The following is a 23,274-nucleotide window of genomic DNA, read 5'->3' on the forward strand; positions in this document are numbered from 1 at the left end:
ACAACAAGCGACTTCTTTTTCACTCTGTGGTACCAAGTACGCCTGGAGAACTGTAAGTTACGGGCGGTCTTCGATAAATCCCCACACCTCCAGACTGCAGGGACTAGGCAGGCCTGCCAGCCACAATCTATGTGCCCGAGCAAACTCTACAAATACAGTAGTGTGACTGGAGACGAGCCAGGAACTTCTAGACTGTTATTGCACCTGCCAGTTGTAGACAAGACATTGTTTAATACTTAAGTGACATTCAGACTGTGTGCAGTAAACTGTCATTTATTACTGGGTTAATACACTTAGTGGTAATATCACCTGTTCTGTGGTTAAAGTGTATTAAAGAGCTTTGTGGTTAACAAAAGACTGTTATATAATTCCAGTAACATTCACCCTTTGCAATCCAATTTTGGATTCAGGGTTTCCTAGGGGGTTTTCTCTTTCTGCCATTATACAATGGCGCCATCTGCTTGCTAGAGCCAGTACTGCGGTATGGGACATGCTGGAGAGGCCCCCGACAATAGAGCGGCCAGTAATATACAGTAAGAATACCCTGTCGGACGTCTTCTGAAATCGGAGCTGTACAGCCTTCAATCAGAATGTCTGAAGACGTCAGACAGTGGATTGGAAAGGGTTAAAGGTATTCCTACTTTTAGTTAGAGCCCGTTAGGCTGCCTTATGTTTTTCCAGAGTAACTGCCTAACTTTCTGCAAGAGACAAAACTTCCCACTGTTATTCCATTCTCCAAGTTTGTTTATTATGATAAAAATGCATATATGTTAGTAAACCTGCTGTCCACATGGTAACCGGGTTTCTGTGTCGCCTGCCCCTTCCGTGACACCAACACATTTTCAGTGAGACCATGCATCCCACAAAGTACAGTAATACCTTGGGTTAAGAGTGCCTCAGCTTACAAGCTTTTTGACTTGAGAGCAGGCTCTCTCCCGAATATTTGCTTTGATTTAAGAGCAAAAACTTGGATTACAAGCCTTGCTCTCAACGGGGCTGCCGCTGGCGGTGGCTCCATTGAAAGCAATGCCTGCTGCCAACCCCTGCAGTGATTTTCAGGGAAGGGCTTTAAATGTAAGCCCTTCCCTGAAAATCATCCCTAGTCTTAGTAAAAAATATATACTCACCCGTCTGCCGCTCCTGGGGCTCAGGTGTGTCTAGCCGCCGCTTGTTCTCCCTGCATTGATAATCCCCGCCTGCTGAAAAGCTTCAAAGCAGTGCAGGGAGAACAAGCGGCGGCTACACGCGCCTGAGCCCCGGAAGACAGGTGAGTATTTTTTTTTTCTACAGCTAGGGACGATTTTTCAGGGAAGGGCTTATATTTAAAGCCCTTCCCCGAAAATCAATGCGGGGTGATGGTGTCCTATTGCTTTCAATGGGGCAACACCATTCCCATTGAAATCAGTAGGAGAGCTTTGTGATCCGGAACGAATTAATGGCTTTTCCAGTAATTTCAATTGGGAAAATTGATTTGACTTATGAGTGTTTTGGATTAAGAACACTGGCATAACTATGGTGGATGCAGGGGATGCGGTTGCCCCCGGGCCCAGGAGCCTTAGGAGGCTTATAAGGCCTCTCTTCTCCATATAGGGAGCCCAGTGTTATCAATAAAGCATTATAGTTGGGGGCCCCATTACAGGTTTTGCATTGGAGCCCAGGAGCTTCACGTTGGACCTCTGCGTTAAGCGGTTAGGAGACGCTGGGGGGTCCCAAGATAAACTTTTCCCCCCAGACCCATGAGCCTTTAGCTACGCCCCTGGTTAAGAGCTCTGTCACGGAACGAATTGAACTCTTAACCCAAGGCAACACTGTACAACTAAAACACATTTTCAGAGGCACTTTTACCGGTAGTAGCTGCTCCAATGGCCATGGATGTGGTGTGAATTTACATCTGTGTTCATGTCCCAAATCCTTCTTACAAATGCTTCAAACTTTTTCCCAGATGTTAGTCGTTCTTGGCAAATTTCCTATAATAACCGAGGCGACGATTAAAGATTCTTCACAGTAAAATAGAATTACACGGATGAAGTCATTGAACTGATGTTCTAGGATTGTTGTTCTAAGCTATAAATATTGGATCTCTTTTCTGATTGGGCAGACATTTTTATATTTTTCTGCTGGGTTTGGCTTCCATTTGTCTACTATTATGTCACATGCACTCGTCCCGATGCTGTAACTTACTTTACTACTACTTTATTAAACCCAGTTGCATCCTGGCCCCTTTGGGGCCCAAAAGCTAGGTAGGTAGGGGCCTTGTTAGAGATTTGCATTGTTCCCTTTAGCTTCAGATTATGCATCTAAATCTATCCCATCATTTAATTTTCTTATCAGAGATGATTGAAACATTCTTCACTGCTAGTCCTTAAAGCAACAATCATGGTGATTTACAAGACTGAACTGTAAAGTTCTCAACTTAAAAATTGATGATCTATCCGTAGAATAGGTCATCACTATCAAATCGGTGGGGCTCCAAGTCCTGGCACCATAAATGATCAGTTGTTTGAAGAGATTGTAGCACTTCGGTGAGTGCTGTGGTTTCCACTTCAGCCTGTGACATCATGTTCAAGGGTCAAATGATCCTTTTGCAGCTCAGTCCCATTTGTATGAAAGGGATTCAGTTAGAGTACCAGACACCACCACTATGCAATGTACAGCACTGTACCTGGTATACAGGGGATGTAGTACTTACCTAAGCACCACTTCAAATAGCTGATGGGTGGAGGTGCCATATTGATGCTTACTGATCTGATATTTATGGTTTATCCTAAAGATAGGTCATGAATATTTAAAGGGGTTGTCCGGTTGTAAATTATTGATGGCCTATCCTTAGGATAAGTCATCAAAAGCAGATTAACGATGTTGCATCGTCCAGGATTCCTGACAATCAGCTCTTCAATGGGCCGGTGCAATCATGTGCTAAACTGATTTCGCAGGAAGCTCTGTTCAGACTGTAGTGGCCATGCTAGGTATTTCAGGCTATGTTCCCATTGAAATGAATGGGATCTTTGCCTGTAATACCAAGCCTGGCCACTGCAGTAAGAATGGAGCTGCCTTGCTTACTGCAGAAATCAGCTAAGTGCATGAGCATACCCGCCTGGAAAACAGCTAATCAGCAATGTAACCCATCAATTGATGTCTTATTCTGAAGATAGGCCATCAAAAGTTTATAACCAGACAACCCCTTTAAGACCCTAAAAAAACACTAACATGCAAAGTTTTTGCTGCAGGTAAACAGATTTTTCAATCTTTGTATTCTTGTAGGTATGTAATAAACATTCATATTCTGAGTAAATATCAAGTATTTTGTCTGTAAAAATATCAAAGAGCCGGTACAATATACTCTACATTATAAAGGTGGTCCAATGTGGGAATTTTGGGGGGCAGAAGGATCCCACAAAATTAAGCTAATTCCAGGATTTCCTACTGTAATTAATCAACTGTAACCTGCAAGAAAACTTTGCAGCACCTGTTCTATTCCCCTGCAGCGCCATCATAGGGGGAATGAAGCATTACATTTTGGTCATTGAAATCAATGGCTTATTTGTGTCTGACGTTCCAGATTCTCAGTAGCGTTCTCTGTGCAGCCGGTCCAATCGTGGAACATCCAGATTCTCAAACCAACATAAAACAGCGTTGGATGTGTGACAAGCTGCATTGTCTTGTTGGAAGTATGGCCGACCATTCCCAGAGTATTACCACATTGTCGGCAGCACATTATTGTCTAGTATGTCAAGGTGCACCTCTGTGTTCATGGTTCTTGTCACTACAACCAACAGACAGAGACTATGCTACATAAAACATACCCATCATAAAGTAACCAAATTTTTTTACAAAACACCAATTGGTAGCGCGCCCCCAATGTCGGTGTGACGTAATAAGCACAAGTCCCAAGATATGCAAAGGCATGGAGATGGACAGGCCATACTAGAGATCCTTTTATGTGATACTTCTAAGGTTTATTGGTGACTCCAGGCATTCACAGGTAAATACAATGTTTCAGGCCGTTGCACTTTATCAAGCATTAATATGAAAGCAGAAGTATATGTCACTTCTGTCGTGACTTTGCGTCCCCTTTCCCTCCTTTTACATGGATATGGTGTTCATTTTCCATGTCTTGAGCGTTTTCTCCTTCCAGGCAGACATACTGATACACTTGGCATATACTTCTGCCATATTGTAGTGTGTACTGTCCATCTTCGTGCTTTGGAAACTGATTTTTTTAAACATTTTGATGATTCTTTTCAATTTCGCAATCTTTATTTAAAAAATTTCTAATATCTTACAGTTTTGACACTGGCTATTAACCCTTTGCAATGCAATTTTCATTGGATTCAGGGTTTCCTAGGGGGCCTTCTCTTTTTGCCATTATACAATGGCGCCATCTAGTGGCTGGAGCCAGTACTGCGGTATGCGTACATGTTGGAGAGGCTCCCGAAAACAGAGCGGCGAGTAATATACAGTAAGAATACACTGCTGGACGTCTTTCGACTTCGGAGCTGTACAGTCTTCAATCAGAATGTCTTTAGATGTCAGACAGTGGATTGGAAAGGGTTAAGCCTAATAATTAGCCTGATGCTTCCTATTCTGCAGAGAATGCTTTTCAGCAGTCATGTCATTAGCAACACAGGTGGGATTTTAATGAAAAGCAACACCTATATATAGCTAACACAGGATCCACTATTCAGAAGAGGTGATGGTCACAGCTCACCTCCTCCTCCACCCTGCACAATGATCTTCCATAGAAGTCAATGGATCAGTTAATGTCTATTGTGTGAATGTACTATGAGCCTGTTGTTAAAGCCAAAACCAACTGAAATGCATGGGTTCTAATTGCAGCGTATTGCAAATGCCCCAGTATGAGGCTGCCCTAAGTGATTTTAACTGCAGCTCAACTCACATCAGACAGCACATGGGCGCCGTTGTGTGTGCTGTGTGATTTACATGGACACAACACGTTTACATGTCTTTTTTCTCATCTTTGAAACAGAAAGGAATAAGACTTCATAAGTTTCTTCACATGGGTCCATGTGATAAAATATCCGAAAACATCCATGTATATAGCCTCATAGTCTGTAATGGCATCATGTGCTGTCTATGTGCACCTAGTGTCTTCAAAGATGGGCTTAAAGCTAACCTTAAAAACTGTGGCATAGACATAGAGAACTTGGAAGCCCCTGCCCTTGAGCGCTCAATTTGGAGGTCAGCCAACAGTGGTGTGAATTTCGAAAAGGCATGAATGGAGGGCGAAAGGGAGAAACATATCAAGAGGAAACCATGTCAAGCCAACCCTTGTCGGGACCGTCTTCCACTTGGAAAACCAATGTCTCCATTGCGAAAGAACCTGTGGATCAAGAATAGGTCTCTATAGTCACTACGGACCCACCGCAAGGACCCCATGCTTGGCCAGCAATCATGCTTGGCCACGACGGATAGCCTATGATATGGTACCACGGTTTTTGGCATCCGGCCGATAAAGGGCGCTTTAATAACTTTAGTTTTATCATGCCTTTTATTATCCCATAGCAAAAACACAAAAGAAACCCTGTAAATAACTTGTCATCGGTTAGAAGTAGCCTCTCTCGCTGGAAGGAATGAAGAAGATGACGTAGGAGTTCTGGTTTGTGTTTCACCATCGTCGCCTTCCGTGTGATAATGACTGTACACCCACAGTCCAGTTACTGATTAGCCCTGGTCATTGAAAATTACATTTAATGACAGCTGGAAAAAAAACCTGTTGCGATGACGATGTGAAGCTTCAAAGGGTTACCAGGGATGACAGATTCGAACGGCAAAGAAAGAACATCTGTCATTGTTAGCGGCGCACGTATCCCGTGTCAAGACGGGCTGCCGGCAATTTTATATGAATATAGGATCCTACAAGCGAATGAGTAATATAAGTCCATTCTACCCCAGGAACAATATAGAGGGAAAGCCAATGTATTTATTCACTGTAGTCATTGTTAAGCTATTAATCTGAAGACATCAAGCTTGAATGGTCTGAATTGTAATTAGCAGAACCGTTCTGTCTATTTGTTGCGTTGTTTGATAAATGACTCAATGATTCACTGGATTTATGAAAGTGCCGAGAACAATAAACAAACTATGGTAATAAAAATTAGAGTTTGCTAGATTTAAAAGGGTCGTCCCATGCGACCGATGATAATGGATAGGGCTTCGGCAACCCATTATCACATTCAGGACCTACATGGATTAGTAAAAGCGAAGAATGACTATAAAGAGTGTGTCATAGCATGGCTGGCGGATGGGCACAGGTCATGTGTGGCATAATGGCGGCAGCTACGGCCCTTGTAATGCACCAGGCTCATTTCGTGCTGGACACTGAGGATTTAGAGGGGTTATCCAGTTATAAACTATTGATGGTCTATTCTAAGGATAAGCCCTCAATTGGCAGGGTTCCGTTACTTGCCAATCAGCTACTTCTCAAGCTGGCGTGCTTGTACACTAAGCTCAATGGAGAGAGCTCTGTTCCTACTGTAGTGGCCAGGCTTGGTATTGCAGGCAAAGCTTCCATTCATTGCAATGGGAACCTAGCCTGCAATACCAAGCCTGGCGACTACAGTAAGAATAGAGCTGTCTGCTTCCTGCAGAATTCAGTTCAGCACATAAGTCTGTGTTCTCTTTCTAGTCCTTGTGGTATCCATCTCATCCAGTTTGGACGTGACAGAGTGCTGAACTGAATTCTGGCAAACAGCTGATTAGCAGGGGGCCAAGGCAATGGACCCCAGCAATCTACTATTGGGGACTTCTCCTGAAGATAGGCCATCTGCTTTTTGGCAGATTAGTCAATTTAAGATCAGGAATAGATTGTGTCTAGAGATGAGCGAGCACGCTCGGTTAAGGCAGTTACTTGAGCGAGCATCGCTCTTCTTGAGTAACTGCATACTGGTCCGAGCAGATTCGGCTGGGAGCGGCGATCTCTTCCCCCCCCCCCTCCCCCCCGCTAACCCCTGCCGTCCCCCACCACCCTCCCGAATCTGCTGTATGCAGTTACTCAAGAAGAGCTATGCTCGCTCGAGTAACTGCCTTTACCGAGCGTGCTCGCTCAGCTCTAGTTGTGTCCCTTCCTTGTGCGTTGTTATGTTGTGTATCTAATCTCTCTGTTCCCTTTCTAGTCCTTGTGGTATCCATCTCATCCGCTTTGGACCTGACAGAGTGTTTTTCTCTGGAAGATCCATTACAGTTGTGTATTACAAAGCTCATTGATTACAATAGGCACCATTTAATGCTTCTTTTACTTCATTAGTGGCAATACAGTAAAATAGAACACTTCATGTGACGATCCAGTGCTGAGCAAAGTTGATTGCTGGAGATTCCAGCATAATGACATTTTGTTGCTTTGTTTGACACATGGCTCAATGATGCACTTGATTTATGAAAGGGCAGAAAGCAATATAGAAAGTAAAGTATTATAGACCAGTAATGTGTAATTGTACCTAGCAAGAGAAACCAAGTCATCTTGTAGATATGATACCTCTTAATGCATAACAAAAATACATGATGTTAATGCTAGCTTTTGAACCTACGCAGGATTCTGCTTCAGGCTTAAAAAAAGGGTAGAAATAAAATGTGTTTGGATCTAAAGGGGTTTTCTCACTAAATCCATGCTGGCTAGTCCAGAACTCTGACTATTGATGACCTATCCTCAAAGTATTATCAATAGTTCATTAGCAGGGTTCACCACTCTGGATCCCTCCCAATTAGCTGATCCCCGAGCCTGCTGTAAGTGTGGACAGCGCTGGAAGCAGGTAAAGCTGCCAACATTAGTGATGACTGATGAGTGATTAGTAGAATAATCAGTTCGTGTTGCTATCGGGCCAATTTCATAAAAATCATAGTGAATCGGGATGGTTGATTCCAACTCTTATTAAAGTCAGTGGGAGTAAAAATCGAAATCACTAATTTGCCCTCCTGAAGGTCCCCAGTGCAGTCAATGTGTTCCTCCAGAAAACTGGTCAAAATAGAGTGGTGTACAGTGGTGTAGGGTTGAATTATAGCACACGGGTGTCACTACAAACAAAAGAAGGCCCACACGGTCTCCTAGTTAAAAAATTGCACCAATGAAGACAGCAGGTATGTTACTCGGTTTAAAAGCAATGTCATAAATTTTATAAGGGCAAATTCTGCAAGATGAACACAACACTCAAGCACGGACCTGCTTCAAGTAACATCTGTGGAGCTATCAAAAATATCACTATGCAAGACAGCAGGTGTGCTGCTTGTTTAATAAAAAATGCCATACATTTTACAAGAAGAAATTCTGCAAGATAACACAACACTCGACTCCTTCTCTCCCTTCAAGTAAAAGCAGTAGAGTTACCAAAAATTATGCCAAAGCAGAACAGCCAAGCACAGACCTTCTCCAAGGAAAAGCTGTAGAGAATTTTTTTTTTGAGAAGGAGGAGGAAACATGGTGGAACCAGTAGAAGGAGAGCATCAGCAGTTCCGCTACCACCACCAGCAGCTCCCTAAGGGCAGAGTGTGCTCCTTGTGAAGACATGAGAGCTGCAGCTCTGTATTTCCATATTGACCTATTTTTTATTAGGGGGGAAGTAGATGGAGGAAACGTGGTGGAAGCAGGAAAATGAGAGCAACAGCAGTGGAATCTGACATGAGGGGGTGCAGAAGTCAGGTAAAATCCATGTCTGGTTCATTTTTATAAATGTCAGGCAACCCCCATTGTCTGTGGACAGGCGGATGCGTCTGTCAGTTATAATACCCTGAGCTGTGCTGAACACCCTTTCTGATAGCACACTGGCAGTGGAGCAGGCAAGAGTAGGTACTTCTAATACATTTTGTGCAAGTTCATACAGCTTACACACCAAGAAGTCAAAGTGCCAACACCATGTCGGAGTACATCAATGCAGGAGCTGATATACTCTTGGACCATGACGGACAAGTGCCTCCTGTGACTGAGAGTCGTATCCTGTGCTTTTGTTACAGGCTGTGGCAGGTGAAAAACACTATGCCATACCTCTGCTAGACCTCCTACCACCAGAGGTGGTGCTGCTGTGGCAGATTCCTGCTTGTCAACCATGAGACGCAGAGTTACGATCCATTTTGGATGCATCCCTGTAGCCATGGAGAAGTGCTCTGCTTAAGCTGCTTAACAGTCTCTCCTGGTAGTGATGAATTTTGAGGTCCCTCTACTGCCAGAATGAGATTTGTCATTTTGGCTTTGATGTTTTGATGTGGGCTATGTGACAGTCCTTCTGCAAGCACTGCAGAATAAAAGCAGTCTTATGCCCCAAAGTACCTACGGGTGATGGTCCACATTCCTCAGGGTCAGGCCTAATAGTGTCCTCTGGGTGGTTTTGCCATCCACGTAGAATAGCTGGGGTTAATGATGAACATTGCGTAGCCGCTCCCCTGCCTCTGGACCTACATTATCTCCCTCCTCTTCTTTCTCCTTCTGCTCTTCCTCCACTACACCTCTTCTGTGGGGTGGAGAAATATGTTGAAGAAGATGTTCCCCTTCCTTGCCCAAAGCCACCCTCGAAGTAGTGTTCAGTAATGGCAGACTGGTCAGGCAGTTGAGAGATTGGTATCCCTTCCTCTTCCTGTGACAACAACATGTCATTGTCCCTGAAGCCCTGTACCATCTGCTCCAGCAGGAAGGCAACAGGGTTAGTGATACTAATCAGTTTATTATCACAACTGACCATTTTGATTGGTTCCTCAAAGCAAGTAAAATGTCACACATGTTTGATCTGCAAACACTCCACAGGCGTCAAGGGATTCATCTTCATAGAGCTCCTGCTATTGGTTTACACCATCTGGTATTCCGTGATTGCTCTTTTCTGCTGGTTAGCCTCTGCAACATATGCAATATGGAATTCCACCGTATAGGCACCTCACTGATGGGACGGTTGGGTGGAAGCCTGAGCTGTCATTGCATCTCCACATGACGAGATGTGGCCGATTGTGAACTCTGAAAGTGTAAGCATAGTTTCCTGGCTTTTTACAACACTGGATGTACACCTGGGTAATTGTTTAGGAAGCGCTGCACTACCAAGTTCATCACATGGGCCAGGCAAGGGTCGGGTGTAAAATTGCACATGAAGAGGGCTGAGAGCAAGTTGTCTTTTTGGGACAGCATTTTAGCATTTACCATGTGCATCGCTGTATGGAAGGTGGATTTTGTAACATATGGATATCTGTGCTGATGTGGAGGATGTTGAAAAGTGGTATGAAGAGGTGGAGAAAGAGGAGGAGGGGTTTGAGAAGGGGACAGACAAAGATGAATGTCCCACAACTCTTGGGTGAACTTTCAGCTTCATGTCCCACTTGCAGAACATAGACTCAGTGTGCTGCCAAGGATCTATATCGCCCCCTGGCCATGCTTGCTAGACCATGTGTCCATGGTAAGGTGTACCTTGCTACTGACAGCGTTCTTCAACACCAGAGACATGCTATCACTCACAAAACAGTGCAAGGCAGAGACAGCCTTTTGAGCAAAGAAATGGCTGCTAGGTATCTGGTACTGTGGGTTAGCACGTAGCATTACATTGAGGAAAGCATTTGTGTCCACTACCCTGAAGGGAAGCATTTCCATTGCCAGCAACTGTGCAGCACTGGCATTCAGGCCCTGTGTTTGTGGATGGTTTCGGGTGGTTTTTTTTTTTTTTGCATTCCCATAGCTAGGAAATTGAAGGCTGGCTGTTGACCTGGGGCACGCTGTGATATGGGGTAGATGTCTATGAAGGTGTTGGTGGCGGCTCAACTTCTGCTCACAATTTCGCACTGCTGGCTCTGAAGCCTGTAAGCCAATCATCAATTGCAAAGGAGAGACCTGAAATAAGTATGGTACTGCCCTTTTAGAAAAATGCCTCTCTATGCTCAAAGGCTACTACATGAACATGAAGGGACATGGAGGAAGAGGCAGTGGAAGAGGGAGAAGAATGAGGCTGACTCTTTGCTCTCTGGCCTGGGTGGGCTCTCCAAGGCAGCGGGTTGTAGGAGTTTATGTGACTGCACGCTTATGATTGTCTGCAACCCGTCTTAGCATGGTGCTGCCCCATAATGACTGCCTCTACCTCCTCCACCTGTGGGCTGCTATCATGACTCTCCCTGTCCATCTATGTTGGATCAAGCCCCTCATCATCTTCCACCTCACAGGCCTCACAGTACTGCTTGTATATTTGTGTGCTGTCCCTGTCTTGCAAAATGTAATTGAATTCCCCAAATCGCACTGCTAGCCATGTAAGGTCTGCAAATAATTTGTAGTGACTGGACTGGCACCTTCACCGATGTCTGGTGCCGGAAACAGAGAACTAATTGGCTGCTGATTGGCCACATGCTAATCTCTGCAGGAGACATTTGTGGGAAATTCGCTTCTCCCGTGATTTTTGACAAAAATAGGTTCTGACTTATCCCATTCGATTTTGCTAAAATAGGGGCGATTTTATTGCCAAGCCTATCAAGGTGACCAAGGCTAGCCCAGGGATCAGCTGATCAACGTGGATCTCAAGCAGCGGACCAGCACCAATCAACTATTGACGATCTATCCTGAGTAATTATCAATAGTCAACGTCCTGGACAATGCCTTTATAGGGCTTGTCTAATTTAAAATACTGTCATATACCCTACTAGGATATTATGACTTAATAGATGCGAGTCTTGCATTTAAGACCTCCATTAAATATCCAGAATGGAGAGCGGCTACAAGAAGCTTACCCATATAATTCAGCCTAGTGGTTTCAATGGGCACTATATAATCCTTCATTTGCCTTGTGGAGAGTCTGCAGGGTAATTGAACACCTGGGGCCAGGTTTCTCTGCTGATCACATCTGATTTCTGGGTTCCCACTGACCAGGTTTTTAGGCTCAGCTGGATCCATTGAGGAACAGCAGTTATAGAAAAGTAGAAAATAGAATGAGAGAATGGCAACCATAGGTTCAAATCCACTAAAGAATCAGATTCCAAGCTTATATTATTTCTACCGACAGGCTAACTCCATTGCATTTAATGCCTATAGACTTAACAAAGTTTACCTTGACTATGATAACTTTCTACCACAAGTTATCTTTCCTGTATTTCCATTTTGGGAATTAATTCTATTTCAATGTGTTTTAAATTGCAAACAATACATTCAGCCATAGGATGTCTATTTTCAAGATGCTCCGTTCTCCAGATATTGTAGATATTGATTCCTCTGCCCTCTGATTATTTACTGCTCGTTGCAAGCGCTGGCCTCCTCTGCTATTTCTATCTAAAGAAGAGGTAATCTAATTCCTTGGCAATGAGCAGTAAACAACCAGAGAACGGAGGAATCAATATCCACAATATCTGGAGAATGGAGCATTTTGAAAAAAAACATCTTATGGGTGAGTGCATTGTTTTGTAATTTCAAACACATTGCAATAGGACTGCCAAGTTGGGAAAACACTTTTTTTATCCTCTAGATAGGCCATCAGTAATTGATGATTGAGGGTCCGATACTCTGGACCACCGTCCATCAGCTGATCGTCTGGCCTGATAGCAGAATCCTGACCAGAAGAAAAGCAGGAAGTGTTGTAGCAGCGCGGCTCTCCCATTGATTCCAATGGAAGTGAAGCTGGCTCATACTCTTCCTCCCTTGTCTGTTTAGAGTAACATCCAGCCCACTGCACTGACAGCGGGCCAAGTGGCCCAAGTGGCAGTCCCCTTTCCATCAACTACTGATGGCCTATCCAGAGGGCGAAAAATCCCTTTAAGCCATTGAAAAGTTACTGATATCATATCTTAACACAACAAAAGCCATTGAAAGAGCAACTAAACTGTGAAACAGAACATTTTCCTGACGTGCTAAGAGTCAAGTTAAACTTTAGTACATTTGTACATATAGCATTAATACGAACATTAAAAGGGGTTGTCTGGGACTAACATTTTAACTGTTTTCATAGTGCAGTTATGTACCAGTTTATAATTTTGCCCCATTAGACATTTTCTACACTATAATGTCATCACGTGACCCCACCAACTCTCCAATCTGCTTCCCGATCATGCATCATTCATTACTCACAAAATCTTTCCCGGCCAGATTCCGCCCACAATGAACATGTCATCATTACTGATGTAACATTTATGGGCTATCTCTTTCATTGTTTCACACACACAAACACTGAAGACTATCTGGGCTTCTCTTTTAAGCCAACCTAGCTCCCTGATCGGCGTCACATACACTATTGAGCAAAATGCTTGCATTGGAGAAATAGGGAGTCCATCAGCAGTGATGTCGTGTTTGCAGAGTAATGGCCCCTAGTTCCTGGCCCATGTGATCTGTATACGGGACGTATCTGGCCAAGAAGGAAGTGGCCATGTCAAGGGTCACATTACAAGCTGCCAGCAAAGAGATTGGGCATATTGTGGAACATGTATATATATTACAATGATACTATGGGCAGTATGGGGGAAGCATTATAAGTAATTAAAAAAGAAACTTCAGAATACCCCTTTGGGGGGGGGGTCTTCTGAATAAGGATTAGAGCACAATTATAGTATCACTGCATAATCATCATAACCATGGCTAACCTTAGCTACGTGCGGTCACACAGGTTGCCGGATACCAGCTTGTAAGGGAAAACAACCAGGCAGGTGTAGGCAGGGGGCAATTTCCCATTCTCCCCCTTAGGTTTGTTTGGCCAGATGATCACACCCATCCATGCATCAGCATCTTGTAAAATGAAAAAAAGGTTTGGTATGGTGTTAGCCAGTAGAGTAAAGTGTGATTGTTCTCAGTGAGAGAAACCAAGTAATCTTGTAGATATGATACCTTTTAATGGCTAACAAAAATACATGATGTTATAGCGAGCTTTCAAATCTGCTTAGGGTTCTTCCGCAGACGTATGGAGTTGATCTACTCTACAAGATTACTTGGTTTCTCTTACTGAGAACAATCACACGCAGCATCTTGTGGAACTGTGTGAATCATCATCCTCTTGCTTCTGTCTCCTCTCTTCTAATGTTCTGAAATGCCACTGTTAGCCCATTGGTGCCCTGACACTCAATCATTTAGTTCTGCTAGAAAATGTAGGTTATGTACTTTGTTCCGGTGCCGTATTTATGTATTGAGATTGGTTTGTATGGTATTTGTGTTATGAGCTCGGTTCTGGTCTTGTATTTATGTACTGAAATTCGTAAGTGCTGCATTTATGTTATCAGCTTGTTTCTGGTGCTGTATTTATGTACTGAGTTTGGTTCTGGTCCTGTATTTATGTTATGAACTTTGTACTTTACTTATATTATGAGGGTGGTTCTGCTGCTGTATGTATGTACTGCGTTTGGTTCTAGCGCTGTATTTATGTTCTGAGCTTGGTTCTGGTACAGTATTCATTCACGGATCTGTTCTGGTTTAGGTATGCTGCTACATTGGTGCTTTCTGCACAGGCAGATTACAGGCACACTGCCTATCAGTGCACTGATCGTAATCTATCTTTGCTGCAATTCTTAGATGGAACATTTACCCTTCTAAAAAATCGTTCAAGTGAGCGAAAGTGAACGATAACCATTCAGTCTAAATGCGGCTGGCCAACAACTAAACAACAATCGATATTCGTTCACTTTTCTCTCGTCGTTCATTTTACGCAGGCAAAAAACCATCGTTGGCTCGTTCATTTATCGTTCAGTTTAACCCATTAAGCCCCAAGCGCTTTAAATTTACTGCACTTGGTCCTAGGCTTTTATCCCAGCTGATTGTAAAAAATACAGCACAGGATTAAAGCCCCTGCTTCTGCAATCAAGCAAGAAACAGGTAGTTAATCACAACTGAGAACCAGAAGAAGAAGGTAGAAGTGGTTTTTAACCACTTCTGCCTTCTCCTTTCCTGGGTATATCACGCTCAATGAGCACTATGTACTAAAAAGTGAAAGTGGAAGTGTAACTTCCACTACACGAGCCGGCAGTCATGTGATTCCTTGCTACAGCAGAGCTGCAGGGGCCTAGCATACCCTGATCAGCTCTGAAAGTGACTGTTGTCACTACAGCGGTTGTCACTACAGCCGGCACTCGATAAACCAATCACAGCCATTCAGTGATGTCATTCACTGAACAGCTGTGAATGATGGAGCACCGGCTGTGATTGGCTGGCACTCGATCCAATCACAGCACTTACTTACACAGTGTTGACGGCAGGGGAATGCAAGGATGAGCAGAGAGATGACAGTGGGGAGAATTCTCAAGCAGCTGGCCGCACCGCCAGGGAGACCATCGATGGCAGCTGGAAGGTGAGTATTGCATTTATTTTTACCTAGTATATACTCGAGTATAGCTCGGCTTATACTCGAGTCAATAAATTTTACCAGTTTTTTGTGGTAAAACGTATTGACTTGGCTTATACTCGGGTCGGCTAATACTCTATCTATAAATGAGAAAAAAAGTGAATGAAAAAGATATTTTAAAAACAGCCCTATATGTCATGGAAAAAAAAAAAATAATAATTTTGGTAGGGGAAAAAAAAATAGGGCAGTAAAACCACCACATACGTAAAATCCCTAAAAAGTGTCTGGCCCTTAAGGTACAAAACAGCCTGGTCCTTAAGGGGTTAAACAGTGCTCATTCAGTCCTTCTCATTCACTTATACAGCGAATGTGAAAGAATGCCCAATGTATCCGCTTTTATAAACAAGCTAACGATGACGTCATTCGCTCGCTCAAAAATAAATCGTCTTGTCTAAAAGGGCCCTTAGTGCATTTATCACTTTAAGTGGCGACTATATGAATACACAAGATATCTGTACTTCAGCTTCAGCTGTCCGCAGCTTCCTATCCTGCAATGGTTAAAGACATTGATGTGGCATGACAACAAGAACATATAACATATCTAAATAACCTGCTGATTGACACCCTGGAGGGTATTAAGCTATATAATGGCAGGGTCTATTGCACTATATGTGGCTATAGGGGATGCGGTGGTAGAAGTGGCACCAGAACTGCCTAAGGGAGCTTCGGGAGAAAACACAATAATTATATCCGGCACATGGAAGGAGTGTTTTTTTTTTATTTCTTTGAGAATTGAAATATTTATATACAGTGGAATTATTCTAAAAAAAAATACTGGAAACGCTAAGAAGAAAAAATAAGTGAGAATTCTCTGCGTGAGACTATAATAGTAAACCTGACTGTACGACCCTAATTTTCCCTCCGGGATCCGAATGTTTATCTTCCAATACTAATTAAACATTGTATGCAGAGTTGCTCCGTCAGACGCCGCCGGCCATCATCTCATCACAGAATGATGTTACAAATAAAAAAAAAAAATGATGACAATATTATAAAGCAGCCATCAAATTGTTAGCGGTTTCATTAGTTATTAATACCGCAATATCATAAAAGTACAAGGTCTGGAATGACCTCGGCTGTTTGATTAACAACACACATTCCCCCTTTAGATGTTCAGAAATTGCCTTGAAACTCAACCTACAGACCTTCTCTTATTTAATTAGGATCCTCACTTCAACACTTGCCTTGCAGCTTCCATATTGTGCGAAGACCTGTTGGGGCAGTAGGTTCATTTAATCATGAAGTGCGTTGACATCTCCGGGGCGAATATTAGAGAACTGAATAACAGCCTGTAAATTAATCACCTAAATTGCAAGCATGTATTCCGAAGAAACGTCCCACCAGATTTAAGGGCCTCATCATTACTTACAAGTTCACGTTACTCCGCATTAATAGCCAATTATGTTTTTAAATCTATAGACCGCGGTTCATAAAAGAACCATCCGCACATCATACGGCCTCGCTTTACATATTTATTGCAGTTATTTCCATCACAAATAGCTACTTGTAGAAATGTGTTTTTGCCTCCGCTCTTGTTACTGTCACATATCTGCCGAGTATATGGGATTCTCAATTGCCGTGGAACGTAATAACAATATTGGTTACACTTTATTTTTGTAGCGCTTTGCATTGCAGCTATACTTACAGAGGTTTTTTTTTTTAATATCGTGTAGGAGTATTTGTAATACAGGACTACGGAAATTTCCAGATGTGACAAGAATCTTCTCGGTGGAATTAAACTTCATTCTGTAAGTATAATTATCTGACACTGTGATTATTGTGATGATGATTAGAGAGGAGAGAACCAAACCTGAAGAGCCCCGATTTGGGTCGAGCCTTTGCTAGACGTTAGGTTCAGCAAAAGCCTGAATCTCAAGAATTTCAGTTTCTGTCGAACGATAAGTTCATAATAACCCCTAAAAGTAGTATCCAACACTGTTCAAGAGCATGGGGGTAGTTCTTAAAGAACTGGAAAGCTCCATGCAGATGTTGTCTTTGGGCAGATTCGAACCTAGGACTCCAGCATAATAGTATTAACCCCTGCGCCACCATGCTGCTGCTTCTTTTTTCTTCCTCCTTTTGCTTGCTCCTTCTTCCTCCCTACGGAGAAAGAGAATAAAGTGAAGAATATGGAGAAGGAGAAGAAAATCATTGTTTCTTTCCCCTTCCCCTCCAGAGAAAGAAGCTTAGTAGCTCAGTTTTAGCACTGTTGACTTGCAGTGCTGGAGTCCCAGGTTCAAATCTGAACAAGGACAACATCTGCAGGGAGTTTGTATGTTCTCTTTGTGGTTCTTCCTCTGTAGGAAGATGGAGTAGCATGGTGTTAGTAATGCTGCCTTACAATGCTGAAGTTTTAGGTTCAAATCTGACCAAGGACAACATCTTCATGGAGTTTGTATGTTCTCTTTGTGGCTCTTGTTCTTCTCTTCCATAGGAAGATGGAGTAGCATGGTGTTATTAATGCTGCCTTGCAATGCCCGAGTTCTAGGTTCAAATCTGAACAAGGACAACATCAGCATGGAGTTTTTCAATTCCACATAGATTTTTGTCTTTGATTTGAAGCTAGGACCCTAGCACTGTGAGGCAACTGCTAACCACTGAGCTACATCCACTGAAGCGCTGCTACTGCTTCTGTACATAATTTTTTACACAATTTACAAAAGTATAAAACGTACAAAGAACAGAAGTAGGCAGCTTTCACGGAGCTCTAATTATGGCCGCAACTCTACTCTTAAACCCAACATCGACATTGTAATTGAAGACCCGGTTCTCATGGGGTTCTTTCACACACACCTGAATTTGCTGCTGTGCAGAAAACTCTGTACCAAAATCTGCATGTCTAATACGGAGTTTGATGCAAAATTGAAAATGGCTTATTTCGACCAGCAATTCTATAGCAAAACCCACAATCAGGCCTGCGGACATTGGTGTAGGTTTCCATGGTGCCAAATTCTGCAGCTAATTCCGGTACATGTGAATGAGCCTATATGTCTAGCAGTCCAGCTGTTTTACTACAATGCTGGAGGAAAACTAATGTCAGTACCAATCCTATAACTTTCTATGGGATAGTTCATGGCAGCCGTCTCATCAGTTTTGAAGCCTAACTAGATCGGACAGAAAACTATTGCATGCATTGCTTTCCTGTTAGGCTATGGATGCTGGATCGGTACAAAAAGTGCACAAAAATAGCTTCAGTTGTGTCCGTCTCTTGCGTGAAATCACTGGTTGAACACAACTTAATGATGGGAACCTGGCCTAAGTTGGGTTTAGTTGAACTGTGAGAGGTCTAGGGTCTTGTAGTTATAACAAGGATGCAAAAATGTGCCCATATTATGGCCATCTGGTTGGCACCATAGGAAGGATGTGGCACATAAAATCTAGGCAAAAACATTGGAGGTCTGTCGGCTGAAACACCCAAATTTCAGTGGGACCGGCCAACTATCTAATGTTTAATAGGGTCCTGTTAACTCTCCCCCAACAACAGATGTTGGAGGAAAAGAAGAATCGGGAAGTTAGGCTTCATCTAGCCCAATCTTCTTGTTCTTGGGGGAGATAAGCCTTCAACAGAAGTATCAGGCAGTGGCTTACTCTCCCCTGTCCTGACCCAGAAGACATGCATGATCAGCTAAGCCAAGCATGCATGTGTATGAGGGAGTTGTGTTAGAAACCTGTTGATTAAGCGTTTAGCTGACAGCAATCTAATCTGTATGGCTATCCAAAGTTCAGCAAGGCTCATTAACTAGCAAGGTACAAGCTCGTGTGTTAAAGGCGTATGCCAGCCTAAAACATTTATGATCTGTCCAACGTGTCACGTTGTTTTATTTGGGGCTCATGCCCAAGGCCATGTCGGATTCAGACTGCAAAATATCGCAGTGGAATCAGACCCAGCGCCCCACAGAGACCCCATACTCACCTCTCTGGATCCGCCACGAGCGTCTTGGCTGGCGAGCCGGTGTGCATGTGCAGTGCAGGGCATGACGTGCCGATGCTGGGCCTTGACACAGATTCTCGTGGTACTTCCGCAGTGCCCACTGCACGGAATATTGCAGTACGGACGGCTTCCATTGACTGCATTGATTTTCCACACAGAATAGAACATACTGTGATTCTCCCTCGCAAGTGGAAAATCGCAGTTGATTTGCTTCCGTGTCAATAAGTGATGTGTTACTTCTTGATGAGGAATCGCGATTTTCCACTTCGGAATTTATCTCATGGATTTTGCCTATTGACAGGGCTAAATCCTCATGTGGATCTGCACCAAAGACCGCATGAGAAATACATGGATTTTGTGGCGGGTATCAGAGGCGGAATTTACATGGAAAATTTCACTGTGAATTCCGCCGTGTGAACATATCCTTAAATGAGTCTTGTCTTGACCTTACAGTATATCTGGTTATGTTGGGCATTGGTGCAGTTTGCCATATTTATAGTGAAGGGGGCGAATAGCTGAATGAACGTTCTACTAGCAGCTATGTACAACCAGTCTTTGTGCCTCCATTTCTTATACAGTAGGTAACTACCCTTACCTGAAAATAAGACATAGCATGATTTTCCAGAATTTTTGAGGATGCAAAATGATTTTTCAGGCTTTTTGAGGATGCTTGAAATATAAGCCCTACTCCAAAATTAAGCCCTGCTAACAGTTAATTTAAAAAGTCAATTTAAAAAGTGTCCAGGCAGCTATACGTGTAAAAAAGTTAAACCTTTTAGAACAGAAATTAATATAAGACACTGTCTTATTTTCGGGGAAACACGGTAGTAAGTAACATTTTTGGCTACATTACCATTATGTTTGTTGAGAACTGTCTGAAAGGATAAAAAAGGGTCTGATTTTAATTTTTGCTCAAGAACCAGCACCATTCTTGCCCATGGGTTGTGTCTGATATTCCAGCTTATTTCCATTTGCAACAATCAGGCTCACTCGCAATACCAGACACAACCTATGGACAAGAGTGGCGCTGTTCTTCCTGGACAACCGCTTTTTCCCTCTGTATTGTTTCAATGTTGCTGTTCATCTACTGTAGTATTACTGTAGTCACCCGCTCTCCTCTTCTTCTTCCAGGGAAATCTATGATAATTTGCATATAACTACAGTACCTGCAAATGCTTTCCAAGAGATGAACAATGAATCTTTGACACTGTAAGTAATGAAATGCATTTTCTAAATGTTTGCTTTCTATATGATTTGGGGATTCGTTGCTGAAATTGTTGCTCCAGTTATATTGTCATTGCCTAAATCTCGAATAGAAGTGATATGAACATAAAGGAGGAAATTTTGGGGATTCTACTTTCCTGTAGTCTGCTAAGGATTACCATATTTGGGATCTGTACAGATAAGGCCATCACACATGAATGGGGCCATATACACTGCCGAAATAATGCAACCTCTTTATGGAAACTCATATGGAACTATACAGTCCATAATATGATACCAAATGTACAGGGTCTATGTCCGTGGTCAGCACCCCTTGGGTATAGGAGGAACTATAATTTGTCTGTCAGCTGTGGGAAATGTGAACGTCTTTAAAAAAAAACACCTCAAAAAGATTATAGAGCATATTTACTAATCTTGTTTAATAGCTAGACAGTGTAAACCTAAAGGGGGACTAACTTTTCAGGCTGGGTAAGGTCCCACCGAGTGGTTGGATTAGGTCTCACGCATGGGCGTAACTATAGAGGATGCAGGGGATGCGGTTGCACCCGGGCCCAGGAGCCTTAGGAGGCCCATAAGGCCTTTGCTCTCCATATAGGGAACCCAGTACTATGAGTAAAGCATTATAGTTGGGGGCCCTGTTACAAGGTTTGCATCGGGGCCGGGGAGCTTCAAGTTACGCCTCTTGGTCCGACGGAGTGGTTGGGTATGGTTTCACGCTAGTGCAGCAGCAATGTGGCCAATAACACTGTCAGTGATGCATTATAATTTATTATGGGGGTGGCATGGGCAAAGTAGCTGCAAGGGGAGAGCAGTGAGAGGGCCCAAGGTAAATTTTTGCATCCGGAGCCAAGAGCAATTGTCTACGACTAGAGATGAGCGAGTATACTCGCTAAAGGCAATTGCTCGAGCGAGCATTGCCTTTAGCCAGTATCTCCCCGCCCGAGACTGAAGGTTCGGGTGCCGGCGGTGGGCAGGGAGCTGCGGGGGAGAGCGGGGTGGAACGGAGGGGAGATCTCTCTCTTCCTCTCTCCCCCCCGCGCCCTCCTGCTGACAGCCGCTACTCACCGCTCCCCCACGCCGGCACCCGAACCTTCAGTCTCGAGCGGGGAGATACTCGCTAAAGGCAATGCTCGCTCGAGCAATTGCCTTTAGCGAGTATACTCGCTCATCTCTGTCTACGACCCTGCCGGTCACTGGTACTCTGACCCTTTGTATTCTTCTTTGTACTAGGAAACTTTTCAGAAATGGATTTGAAGAAATTCACAGCTATGCATTCAACGGCACAAAGCTGGATCAACTGTAGGTATAATCATATAGACCGTGTATGGAGGTTTAACCTTGTGCATGCCACTGCCTAGTTACTAACGTTGTTGTATACTAATCATTGGGGCTACGGTACATTCACAACTGCGTTAGGGCTTTCAGTCACAATTCTGGCTCATTTTTGGTGCAGAAAACGGAAAGAAACATTTCAGTTTTTTTATGTTATTTCAATGGGTTTTCAAAAAAAAACGGAATGCTTTTTAGTTTGCTTCCATTCCGTTAGGTTTCTGTTTTCTTCCCAGAAACAAACTGAAACCATTCCATTTTTTTGGAAAACCCATTGAAATAATGGAGAAAAAAATTGATACATCTATTTCCGTTTAAATTTTTCCAACTTGGATGATATCGTGTGAACGTGCCCTGAGAAATCCAATGCGGATCGCCAACACAATTTGCAGATCTGCATTTACATAAGCCACAGGTCCACATGGGAATTAGCCCCCATTCTGGTGCAGTATCCATGTCAGAAGATTACATGCCACTTCTTTGTTTTCCATGACGCGGATTTCAAATCCACGCTCAGAAAAATCCATGCTTTGCCATTCAAATGAAGACATGAATGTGATAGGAATCGGGGTTCATTCTCATTTTCCTTTTTAGCACATGCATTTCTCGCATTTCCACCCCATAGGTGCGCAATATGTCGCGCAATTCCGCAGGGAACAGAACACATCATAAAATAATTAGCATTATAGTAAAATCGGCCGGTTGGAGAAGATAACACATACACTGTAGAGTCTGTCCTGCCGCTTTTACGCGTGGCTGGAAAAGATAGGTCTTGTCCTATCTTTTGCCTGTGGTCAGCTTGCAGCTCCCATAGATGCCTATGGGAGCTGCCAGCAATAAAAGGGGGATTTTAGCGGCGGCTAGCACTGTTAAATTCCCTCCCTCTCCCTTTCCGGCAGCTCCCATAGGCTTTTATGGGAAATTCTATTGCTGCGATCAGTCAGCAAAGGGAGGGTGAGAGAGTGTAGTGATATATATGGTGTATATACACCGGAATTACAGACTGCGGCGTATATACGCGGCACATGGGCGTCTGACTGGGTGAGAAAACATGAGATTTTGCCATGACCTGGTTGCGGCTCGTTCAAGCCTTGGTCAGATGAGCGTTTCTTTTGGCACACTTATGTGAGCAAAAAAAAAATGCGCTGCACGGTTGTGCAAAATGTGCGTGACCGAAGCTCCTTGCTACTGGAGCAGCTGTGTTCAGTGATTAGGGGACTGCAGCAGGGACGAAAGAATCCTTTGCCACAGCTGTGGCAGAGGACCGCCATGTTCACCTATTGCTTTCAATGAATTGAATTCAATGAATGGCTAAGCACTGCCTCTGATTGGCTGAGCGATGTGACCAATCACAGGCAGCGCTCAGCTATCATTCAATGAATGGCTGAGTGCTGCCTGTGATTGGTCACAGTGCTCAGCCAATCAGACCCAGTGCTTTCAGGAGGTGGGTATGTTTAAATCCCCGGACAGGAGAAAATGCTTCAGAAGAGTACTGGGGAGCCTAGGAGAATATGC

The 23,274-nt window shown here is 43.4% G+C and overlaps 1 protein-coding gene across 1 annotated transcript in view; it reads left to right on the forward strand.

Annotated features, from left to right (window-relative positions):
* The window catches only part of LHCGR (luteinizing hormone/choriogonadotropin receptor), a 132,633-nt gene that overhangs the window by 72,361 nt on the left and 36,998 nt on the right, over positions 1-23,274 (forward strand). Inside the window, exons 5-7 of the mRNA XM_066595521.1 lie at positions 16,949-17,023; positions 20,338-20,415; positions 21,661-21,729. Coding sequence (XP_066451618.1) covers positions 16,949-17,023; positions 20,338-20,415; positions 21,661-21,729 — 222 coding nt within the window. The remainder of the gene's footprint in view (positions 1-16,948; positions 17,024-20,337; positions 20,416-21,660; positions 21,730-23,274) is intronic.

The sequence above is a fragment of the Eleutherodactylus coqui genome, chromosome 3 (genome assembly GCF_035609145.1).
Source record: "Eleutherodactylus coqui strain aEleCoq1 chromosome 3, aEleCoq1.hap1, whole genome shotgun sequence".
Classification (NCBI taxonomy): Eukaryota; Metazoa; Chordata; class Amphibia; order Anura; family Eleutherodactylidae; genus Eleutherodactylus; species Eleutherodactylus coqui.